General features: G+C 45.4%; 1 protein-coding gene across 1 annotated transcript; it reads right to left on the bottom strand.

The window, feature by feature from the left end:
• Window positions 1-321: 321 nt before the first annotated feature.
• Window positions 322-11,170, bottom strand: ISL1 (ISL LIM homeobox 1). The gene is made up of 6 exons (XM_074166543.1): window positions 11,143-11,170; window positions 10,102-10,291; window positions 6,787-7,046; window positions 4,482-4,768; window positions 2,872-3,039; window positions 322-679 (listed from the first exon to the last, which is right to left on the bottom strand). Exons 1-6 carry the CDS (start codon window positions 11,168-11,170, stop codon window positions 563-565), a joined length of 1,050 nt encoding a protein of 349 aa, XP_074022644.1. The 3' UTR covers window positions 322-562.
• Between the last annotated feature and the right edge of the window lie 249 nt (window positions 11,171-11,419).

The raw sequence follows: 11,419 nt of genomic DNA, 5'->3' as shown, positions 1-11,419 counted from the left end.
TCAACAATGCAGGACTAAATTGTCTCTTTCCTGATGATGGAAAACCTACTGGAGCTCCTTTTGGCAAGGCAATCACCAATATAGAAACAGCACCATTCAGATTGGGAGGGACTGGATAGAAAGTCCCTCTACCTTGGTTTCTCTCTAAGATGTGCAGTCAAATGAAAAGATAATTTTTTTCACTTTTTTTTTGAGATCCACGAGTACAAATCCTTTACGTTTTGAAAACGTCTTTTCGATCCTCCTCTGATCATTGAATAGCGCGGGGTTTCTTTTTTTTTTCGTTTTTTTTTTCGGTTTTTTTTTTTTTTTTTTTTTTTTAGTGTTTATTCTAGTAAGATCCCATGATTGTCTTCACAGTGTTGCTACCATATTACCTTGTCTTTTCAAACATGACTCCGTTCGTTTCATGGAGCGGTTCCTTGCTATGTTCATTACAGGGTTGTTAAATACTTTTCCCCCCTAAATTTCGGAGTCCCAACACGATCACTTTCCCACTTTCTCCAGCAGGGGTGAGGGTAAGGGCAGAAACAACAACAACAGACATCTGAATGAACGTTCCTCATGCCTCAATAGGACTGGCTACCATGCTGTTGGGCGTATCTGGCAGCTGAGAGGACATTGATGCTACTTCACTTCCAGTAGAATTGGAACCGGGTCCTCCTTCTGAAAAATTAACCTGCCAAAAAAAAAAAAAAAAAAAAAAAAAAAAGAAAAGAAAAATAATAAGAAGAAGTGTTGTTACAACTGTAACAATCAAAGAAAAGTAGCAGGCAAGGCAAAGAAGAATGCAAAAATAAATACACAGGCATGCAGCCAAACAGCCTGATACATCTCCACGAGAGGCTGTGTCGCTGTCGCCTTGTTTAGCTTCCCCATTGACTTCACAGGAATCTTCTTCTTGTCTTCAGCCAAATCACCAAAAAAACAAAGCAGGTTAAAAAAAAAAAAAAAAAGACTGAAAAATCAAGCAAATAAATTTGTTAATGAGGCCTTCTTCCCTGTCTTGCAAGAGTGGCAATCCCAACAGGATGTTCTAGTCAATTATTTAAGAGTGCATGTGTTTTTTTGACATGAAACTGCAAGGTTACTTTTTTCCCCTTTTGTGCACATACTAAAATAAACCTGGAAGGAGCATCCAGGAGCACAAGGCATTTGAAACAAACCATTCTCTTTCATTTGGGATTTGAAGCGGGTGCTATCTCTTTTTAACGAGAGTAAGTTTGATAAAAAAGGTCACATTTCATCCTACCGTGCCCCACGGCTCCCGTTAGTTTAGGAGCAGCGTTGGGAAAGGGCATGATTTGAAGGGTGGAGCTTTGCTAATCCAAAAGCATTTCTTTGGCACCTATTTAGCTGGCCGATACTGTGATTAAGGCCCTTTCCAGATTAGAGAGGTGCCTTGAACGGTCGATGAACTGTCTGTTCCATCCACCATCCTTTATTTTAACTCTTTTCAGTATCAGACATTATGTCCAATATACATCAATATTCATCTGTCTATCTAATGATCTGTCTACCTGCATGTGTGTGTGTATTTGAGCTATCTGTCTTCCACCCTGCCTTTTTTTTTTTTTCAGAACTACTCCATACAAAAATTCACTGCATGAAAGGTTTTTAAAGTCTCCTATTCTGTTAAGGCACAATAAGTTAGGCAACTGAAGAAGATCAGTTTTTCTTGTGTCTGTTTGACAGCTTGATTAAAGCAGGAAAACCGGTGGTTGATCTAAAGGTAAGATGATGCAAACAGCTCTGCTGCTGTGCTACAGCTTCCTGAGCCAGGGGTGTGCCAGGGGAGGGAAACACGCTGCAGCCTGCCACTGGGTAAAAGAAAAGCGATCCTGCAAGAGAGCGTGATACTAAACTGGAAAGGTCTGAAAACAATTCTAGATGCAGCTACAAACCTTCGTCTTCCAGCACTTCATGTCAAAAAAAGATGCCCAACAGATCAAAAAAGGGTCTCTATGTTAATTTTTCGTCATTAAGTACTGTTTTGAATCACTGGAAAACCATTCATAACATACCTTATTATTTTAAAGATCTGGTTTTAACACAGTTAGGCCAGGAAACTGAGTTAAGGCTGAACTTCTGTCCTTAATTCACCTTGTTGGGCCTAAGTATTATGGATGATATGGTCCCATATGAGCTGCCAAATGGCGTAAGAATAAGGAAGTGAGTTAAGAACAGAATTTATTCTAAAAGGTCTGTTTTCTTTCCACTTAAGGCATTTTATTATATTGTTGAATTTTTCACATGAATATGTACTAACAATACTTTTTCTAAAGCACAATGTTTAATGTAAGCTACATATATGTATATGTTTGTGTGTATATATGTATATATAGGTAAATAAATTTATATCTAGAGGCATGTTCTTAAAACAAGGACTTATGTAGCTATTCATGTTTGTGTGACAAAAAAAGGGGAAATCATATATTTTAAATCCACCCTATCACATAAAGGCAAAATTGGCCCGAAGGGGGGAGGGGCGAATTTTAGAAACTGCTTTCAGAAATGTACATAGAATTGAATAACGCGTGAAGAATGTTTCAGTTCTCTGGATAGAGATACTTTCAGTTTTCAGCAACGTGTGAACTGAGCTAGTCTCAGCCCTGGGTCGGGCCTTACGCATCACCCACTCAGCTCTGCAAGAGCTCTGCTGCACACTAAGGTCGTATTTTGCACCAAGCCCTATTAAATCAGTTCATTTCGCCGCATTTACGGAGTGCTATCATGCCCACCTTGCAATTCCAGGCAAACACGGCTAGTCTGGATTGCTCATCTCTCTGAGGACATCCCGTTTAAAGGGAATCCCCCATTGCTCTGTCCCGGGCACAGGCTGGCCTGCTCCGGCTGGGAACCGACACTTACTAGTTGCTGAAAAGCAGGTTGGTCTATGTCACTCTGCAACGCGAAGTCACTCAGTACTTTCCAGGGCGGCTGGTAACTCTGCACCTCCACCGGGTTCGCCTGTAAACCACCGTCATGTCTCTCCGGACTAGCAGCCACCATCGGAGTTCCTGTCATCCCCTGGATATTCTGTAAACAGCCCAGCATAAGATGTTAATGAGCTTGGTTAACTTTATTGTATATAAGCGCAGAGTCAATAAACTGCTTTCTATCTTATCTATACAGTCGCTTGTATTTGCTTTGTTAATCTGCTGTGAATGTCTTGCTCTATTCTACTCCAGGTCAGCCTATTTCTACCCGCTGCATTTTTCACGGTGGAAGTTTACTTTCTTTCCCTTTAATCCTGTTCCTCTCAAGGCGTACCCCCTCTGCCCGAAGTTTTCTTAAACGCTAGCATTCTGTATTTTGGCTGCCGATGCACGGCTCGGCAGCAGAAACGGTTAATCATGCTGCCTTTCTATGTCGCATCCAGACTGGTTTTGTTCTGCGTGACCTCAACTGGATCGTATATCCACTGCACGGTAAACCTGGGGTACGTCAGTAAAACAAAACAAAACAAAACAAAAAACAAAAACAAAAACAAAAACAAACAAACAAACAAAAAAAGGAAATCCCAGCCCTCCCAGTATACCCTGTGGTGCAGGCACTGTGTACAAAATAACTCCAAGCCTCGACGAATAGATTGTTCAGGCGAGTTAATAACATCGTGTTTTATTGCATTCCAACAGGGTAAAATGAAACTCCTTAAATTCCACTTAACTAGGCAGCCTTATGAATTAATAGTCACTCTGGACAGTCACTATACACAAGGAGAATAACAGACTCTTCTTCAAGTGGACCAACAAAAACAGGGGGAAAAAAAAAAAAACATAAAAAGAAAAAAAAAATGGTTTAAAATGGGGACAGCCAGTTTGCTGTGCTGAATCCAGCACTTTCCGCTTGTTTGCATCACACGTGCATATGCCCGCAGACAATAACTCAATACATTTCTGTGCGAGAACTATATATATATTAGCCTGTAAACACGATAGTAATTCCAAAACCTTTGCATTGCATTTATCTTTTTCTATAGTAAGTGCACCAACAAACACACACACATACACAATCTAGTATATAAAGTGCTAATATAATACTTCAAATTTCCCTTTTACTCATGGGTTTTGCTTCTGCGCTTACTCCTGTGTAAAACCATTGAAGGGGCCGAAAATGTCATTCTCCCCTCAAGGAGTCCCTTGCATTTGCAATATAAATATCACACACGGCTGGGTTTATTACATCCCATAAATTCTGCAGGTCCCAATCCATGCTGCAGAGCAGTCTAATCCACTACGTATCCTTAGCCCCACAAAAAGACGTGTGTTCGCTTGAGCAGCCTATATAGGCTTCTCTCTGCGGTCTCTTTTTAATTGCACTGACAGCAAAAACAAACGGATAATGGTTACCATTTTCTTTGTTTTAAGGGAGCTCCCACAAAATCAAAAGCCTCAAAACCGATCCCAGGAGCTGCCCAGGCTGGACGTAGCCCAGGCGTTTCTCCTTGGGAAGCCCCGTCGGAGGCTGAAGCCACTTACAGTTTTGTCATTGGGTTGCTGTTGCTGAAGTTGTTTCATCATAATGCTCCTTTTTTTGTCCTTGCACCGCTTGTTTTGAAACCAAACCCTGATGACCCTCGGGCTGAGGCCAGTCATTTCTACCAGTTGCTCTTTCATGAGGGCGTCGGGTCTGGGGTTGGCAGCGTAGCAGGTCCTCAAGGTGTGAAGCTGTTTTTCATTAAGGACAGTCCGGACTCGGGTAGTCTTCTCGGGCTGTTTGTGGACGTGGGGTCGCAGAGCTGGCTGTCTGGCAGAGATAGGTTCTGCTGTAAGGGAAGGGGAAGGGAGGAACAGGATCCCCGTGAGTAGGAAGCAGGGAGTCTGCAGAGACTCTGAATCTAAGCTGGTGGGACAGGGGGAGGCGGGAGCGGGGGGTGATGAACCCTCTTTTAAAGGCCATTCAAGCACTCAGATCTATCGGAGCTCCTGAAGCCTCCTCTGCTTTATGCGCTGGTGGAGTGACAGAACTGACATTTCTGACTCCGCAGATAATTAATTTGCAAAAACAAAACACCCCCTCCCCCCCCCCTCCAGCCCCCTTAACGACAAAAGCCTGAACCTGTGTAAGACTTGACAGTGGAGGGCGAGTTCGCTAAGGTGTGCGTGCGCTAGGAAAGGAGGGGGAGGGTTTTATGTATTTATTTCCTGACAAATCACCAAAACAGATTTTTGGCCCGAAAATTAATGAAAGAATACTTCTTAAATTAATCATAATTCGGGTCTGCTTCTTGTATACTGAATGTAGCTTAGTATAGCCAGAGGCCGCGATAACGTGCAATAGCTCCCGGCAGTTTGATGCTTCCAAACCAAAGCAAAACGAGCCAAATCCGCTGCACCGTGACCGTAGAGGAAAATCCCGGGAGAACCCCATATCCCAGAGCTCGGAAGACACGGCTCTACCTTAGAAAGTGGAGGTGCTAAGTGACTTTATGTCGACTTTCGATGAATACGTTAAAATACGAATGTTTCTCCAATTCTTGAAAAGGGGAACAAGCCTAGCCACTCGGGGAACCCGCCAAGAAATGCAAACCTACGGGTAGCGTCACATCAAGAGCTAAAAGTATTCGTGTGATGATTCTGCTATTCTTCTGTGTATTGTGTAGCTGTAGCTATCTAGATGTAATTTGACCCAGTCAAGGGAAAAATAAAAACACTACTTTTTTTTTTTTTTTTTTCCTAAAACTCTGGCTAGCTAGCGTTCAGAAGTGCTTGCTTTTGTACAGTCAGGTTCCAACTTTTCTGATTATAACAGCGCATCAACAAATGCCATGCAGACAATACAAAGGCTTCAAATAGTAACAGTATTGTACATGCCGACACAATATGCACAAGCACACTACAGGGAGCACACACAACCTCTCTAGAATTCTGCCATGAACAGCTACGGAATTCTTTCTCCCTATATATAGATATGTCACCCGAAAGCAGCTCAGAAGCGGGAAACGAGCCTGTTTAACCATAGCTTTGTTTGTAAATAAGCTTTCGAGCTACAGTTACTTGCACAGCAGTAACGCCGGCCAACCTTGTATTGTCTAGCCTACTTTGCCTCAGAGACGTGCCCCTTCCTAAAGCTAAGCGTCTCAGAGTATCTGATGTACGCCTGGAGAACTAAAAGTGTGAGTGAAGTTGTGAGGTGGGGCGACTCTGAAGTTACAATGCTGAGTTTTGAGAGGAAATTCTCATCAAATCACATAAAACGTTTCAAGAAGGCAGAGTCACTTTAAAAGGCAATTACCGAAGATTAACTTGTTGACAGTTTTAAATTACAGCCTAAGAACTCGCCTGTAGTTATGAAGTTTATCTCTTTTCGGCCCCCTCTTCCACCAGTGCTTAGAACAGCTTTTCCACATGCTCCGGAGGCAGAAGGGTCTGTGCTTGGTCGCAGCCCTGCTCCCTGCAGCGTCTCGTCCCTCTCCGACTAACGCTCCGGGATGCCCCGGGCTCGGGGGGGTTAACGGGGGGGACACACAAGACTCCCGCACCCGGTGCGCGGTGGGAGCAGGAGGGGCGCAGGCTGCAGGGGTGCGGACCCTGCGCAGGTGTTACCGCCTCACGCGTACCGCGTACGCGGACCTTTGTCACAGCAGCCGGATCCGCGGCAGCCCCGGGCGTGGGGCTCGCCGCCGCCTCTCCGCGGCCGCGCACTTTCGGGGCCGCCTTTCCGCGGGGGTGTGGGGACCCGCTGGAAGCGGCGGGGGTTGTCCCCACCCCCCACCCCGGCCAGGCGCCGGGCCGAGCGGTGCCGAACCCCGCGGGCTCCCGCGGCGCCCGGTGCGGGCGGTACCTGCCATCTGCAGCGGCCGGGAGGGGTGCAGGGGGCTGAGGGGGTCCCCGGCGCCCAGGCTGGCCCGCTCCACCACGTCGTGGTCCGCCCGGCAGAAGAGGCCGTCCTCCCGCAGCGCGAATTCATCGCCGGGGATGAGCTGGCGGCTGCAGGCCACGCAGCGGAAACACTCGATGTGGTACACCTTGGCGCGGGCGCGCATCACGAAGTCATTCTTGCTGAAGCCGATGCTGCACTTGGCGCACTTGATGCCGTATAACCTGAGCAGGGCCCAGCCCAGAAAAGAAGGAGAAGGGAGGGAAGGAGGGAGAGCCACGAGAGGGGGGTAGGGAGAAGCGGAGTGGGGGGGGGGGGGGGAGGGGAAGGGGGGAGAACGGGGAAAAGAGGGTAGAGGGGAAGGAAGGAAGGGAAAAAAGAAAGAGAGAGGTTTTCACTCCCGCTCGTGGTCAGCCCGGTGGCCCCGCGTAGACGCGCCACACGCGGTCCACTAGTTAAACAAGCCTTGAAAATACAGGAGCCAGAAGAGGGAAGGAAAAAAACGGATTCATTTTCTGCCCGGCGCCCTGATCCCCGCGCCGCAAAAGGCGGTGGGGACCTGGACACACTGATGGGCAAGGGGAGGGGGGAGGGAAGGGGCGGCGGAGGTGGAAGGAGAAACAGGGGGAGAAACAAAAAAGAGACCCCCTTCCTTCCCGAGGAGTTGCTGACCTCTCCCTCCTGCCCCGGCGCCCGGGCTGCAGCAGGCGAGGGGGCGTCCCTGCCCTCTCCCTCCCTCCTCACGGGCGGGGGTACGTGACCTAGCCTGGCCCGGGCTCAACCGGACCATCCGGGCACACCGGGGAAAGGCGAGGCTGGCGACTCTGCCACCCGCTCCCCGCGTACTACCGTGCCAGCCTCACCAAACGGTGTTATTTTTGCGAGGAACACACTCAAGACTATTCTACCGCTTAACGCCTGCCCGGGCTAGCGGCAGCTTAGCCTCTGGGACGCGATAGGGGTGGCCCCCTATGCCTCCTCACCAGGTTCGTGTTATACAACAATATAGGCATACACAACTCCCTCCTCATATATATACTCGCTCACATATATAGTAGTGTAACTCCCCTCCCTCGCCCCCTACTAAAAGGCAATTTGGGTGGGTTTGCTCCGCGGTGTGCCCCTGCCTCAGTCCCCCTGCCCCGTCTCCCCCTCCCGCTGGCGCTCCCACCTTGAGCCGGGACTCAAGCCCCCCCGCAGGAGCGAAAGAGCAACTTCTCGCTGACAGCCCCTCACGGCAAATAAAGGTTTTTTTTCCGGGATTACACGCTGGAGTGCGTGGAGGGTTCCTCGTCTCCCGTGGAGGAGAGGGGGACAGTTCATCCATCAGTAGATGAACAAGGGAAAATGCTCCAACTCGGGTGTCTAGAACTGCACAGTCTCTTGTCTCCCACCGAGTGCTCCTTAGCCAGCCTCCCTGGTATTAAGTAAAATTAACATCCTCCTGCAAATGTACAGATACATGCACAGAGGGACGCACTCGGTCCACAGAACTGTAAAAGCCCTTCCTAAAACTGAGCTAATATTCATGCCCACACAATTCCTCACCAGTACACTTCCTTAGAGATAGTCTGAGATGTATGCTTGTGGGTAGAGCTGTTTATTCACAGACATCTTTAGCTGCTATGTCTATAGAGGTGTATTAATCCTGTATTCAGACCTAAATATTTCCTAATCGTAAGGTTGTGAGAAGAAAAAAATCCCAAACAAGCAGCAAACAACGGCAAAAGAGCAGAGCCATCGCAAAGTGTATGCATTTATAGGTACAAAAGTCGGGGGGTTTGCCCACGTCTGACAATTATAGATTGACTCACGGTCTAATTCAAAGTCGACTTGTACATAACAAACATCTTACTTCTAAAATTCGAGCAAATGAAATGTATTACGTATTAAGCCAAAAGAGCCGCATTTTGTTTGTTTGTTTGTTTGTTTAAATTTCGCCCGCGGAGTTCTAGCAGGAGGTAAATGAGCACATCTCAGTCCAAACCTTTTCCTGAAATTAGCTAAAGAATAACATTTGAAAGCACGGCTCCAAAGTGCTTTTAAAAGTAAAGAAATGGGGGCGGGAGGGGGAGGGAGTGGGCTGGTTTTCGCCATCGTAAAACTTTGAGAATAATCTCACAATATGGCTTGAAGGAGGGATCTGCTTGTGAATGGTGTACTGGAGAAGGAAAGACTCAAGTACTTTATTTCAATTCAGAATTACAAAGAAACCAGAAAAAGATATCTTAGGTGGTTTGGTAGATACTTGCTCCCAAAACTTTCAGTAAAAAAAAAATACTGTCCGTACCTCAGTGTCATACAAAATTCTGGTTTGGCAAAACCAGTAGACAACACTGAAACGGACCAGCATGACCCAGGAGCACAAATAATAAACACACTTGAAATTCCTGGTTTGGTTTCTCTGTAGTGTCAGGATTGGCAACTCTCACATTTTATCAGTTACCAGATTTTAATGTGAGGAAGGAAGCGGTTCCATTATCTAAATATACCCAATTGTTCGTGAACAGATGATGGGCAATTTGATCTGCTCTGTCTAATTCATCAGTACAGATAAGATAAGAAAGAAAAGGCAGTCAGATATCACCAAAGGGGTTAATATTTAAAAAGATTAAATGTCAGTTATTTTAGCGAAGAAACACTTCGGTCTAGGTTTTAAGCTCCCCATAAAAGGATCCTGCATTCTGAAGGAAACTTTGGTTTTGTTTTTCTTTTGCTTTTTTGTTTTTGATAGGCCTAATTTAAATAGGTTTTGTTTGGGTATTTCTCCCTCCCCTCCGTGTATTTATTTTTACGGCATACATGCTTGAAGTGCCTTTCTTATGAATGCCATTATGTCTTTGCAAAAGCACAGCGAGATGCACTTCTCAGGTTGTGTTAAAAAGCAATCAGTTCCGTGTTGCTTATAATATTGAAAATATTCTCCATTACCTACGATTTCCCACTTTGTTAGAATCACAGGATGCATTGCTAAAATCCTCAGGAGGGTCCCACACAGTCACTAGCTGTTCCCGAATGTGGTTTTGTTTATACAGAAATTTGCATTTGAATCTGTGGAATAAAAAACTTGACGACTCTGACTTTCCCCCCCGCCTGTCTATCTATGGGGAAATCACTTAAAAACCTACAAATTGTCTTTTACCCTCTTTTCTCACCATTTTTCCTCTTCCTGTCTCTGCCAGGTTTATAAAGTTAAAAAAAAAAAAAAAAAAAAAAAAAAAAAAGAGAGAGAGAGAGAAAGAAATCTCACCGAAGAATTAAACAACGTAAATGGCGTACCTGATATAATCTCTTTTACAGTAGGTTTTGCCATCCCTAACAAAGCACGTACAGGTCTCGTCCAAATACTGATTACACTCTGCACACTTCAAACACGCCGCATGCCATTCCAAATCCGGAGAAACCCTCAGAATATACTGATCGTGAATTTGATTGCCGCAACCAACACATAGGGAAATCAGGCGTTTTTCTGAAATGAAAATAAATACATGATTGACTAACCGTTTACTCTCCTACAGAGATAAACACACTTTTAGTGTCGTTCCCTTATAGGGCGTACTCTGGGAGTGTTGTTGTTTTTCTTTTTCTTTTTTTTTTCTTTTTTTTTTTTTTTTAAAGAGCATTACACTTTCGGATGGTAATTGAAGTGTACCATCAAAACCTTGCCTCATCTAGAAGGAGGCGGAACATATGTTAAAATGCAGATGTGAATAGTCTTCGGGGTGAAGGTCCTCATTTCGCAAGCCTTGCACAGAATCAAAACTCCAAACTCCCTTGTTGTTTTATTTTTATTTTATTGTTCGCTTGTTTAAATTCCTTGCCTTACGGGGAGATCACCTTTACATCTGGTTTCATTTTTTGAGAGGCTCTGACTGGAAACGATGAACGCGTGGCTAGGTGCGCTTCCTATGCAGCCCTCTGCCACAGAACAGGGGAGTCGGGGCTGCTAGCAAGAATAAGCATCACTACGGTTGTCACTTGCTCTCTTTTGCAAGTCTAATGCTAATTCCCCTAGACGGACTAGGTGCTGGATAGTCAGTCAGCCTCACCACAGCCTAGAACGAGGAGAATTTAAGGCTCCGTAGCAGGAGACCCCGTTAAAATCCTGCCTGTTCCCCAAACTTTAAAAGAGAGCAGGACCCCAGGCTATTAACATACAAGGCTACGTACGAGGTTAAAACACAGCAAGCATGCAGGCATGGCAACAAAGGCACCTTCGCTACCATTCAAATGAAGTTCAGCTCTCTAGCAGTTCGCCTGCCTGAGACGACTACAATAGACAGCACATTTATTCCAACAACGGTAAAAATTCCGCCTTACTTTTTGGTGGGTCTCCCATGTCTCCCATATCTGTAAGAGGGTGTAATGTCCACAGTGAAATGGTGTACGGTTTCGTTTTAAGACCCCAAAGTAGGTTTGAAAGCTGTCGCTAAAAATAAAAATAAAAAATTAAAAAAAAAAAAATAAAAAAAGTAGAAGTAGTAATAACAAAAGAGAAAAAAATAGAGACTTGAAATTAAAAGGAAAAAGGAAAAAAAAGGCAAAACAAAACACCACCGGCGTGAGAGACACTGTCAGGGCTGCGGAGAGAGAAGGG

This window comes from Numenius arquata, chromosome Z (genome assembly GCF_964106895.1).
Source record: "Numenius arquata chromosome Z, bNumArq3.hap1.1, whole genome shotgun sequence".
Classification (NCBI taxonomy): domain Eukaryota; kingdom Metazoa; phylum Chordata; class Aves; order Charadriiformes; family Scolopacidae; genus Numenius; species Numenius arquata.
This window is presented reverse-complemented; position numbering and strand designations above follow the sequence as displayed.

Coding starts and splice junctions, on each gene's coding strand:
- ISL1 (XM_074166543.1), bottom strand. CDS start 11,170: ATGGGAGACATGGGAGACCCACCAAAAA. Junction 10,292..11,142: donor CATGGGAGACCCACCAAAAA/GTAAGGCGGAAT, acceptor TTTTCATTTCAG/AAAAACGCCTGATTTCCCTA. Junction 3,040..4,481: donor AGCAACCCAATGACAAAACT/GTAAGTGGCTTC, acceptor GGCTGTTTACAG/AATATCCAGGGGATGACAGG.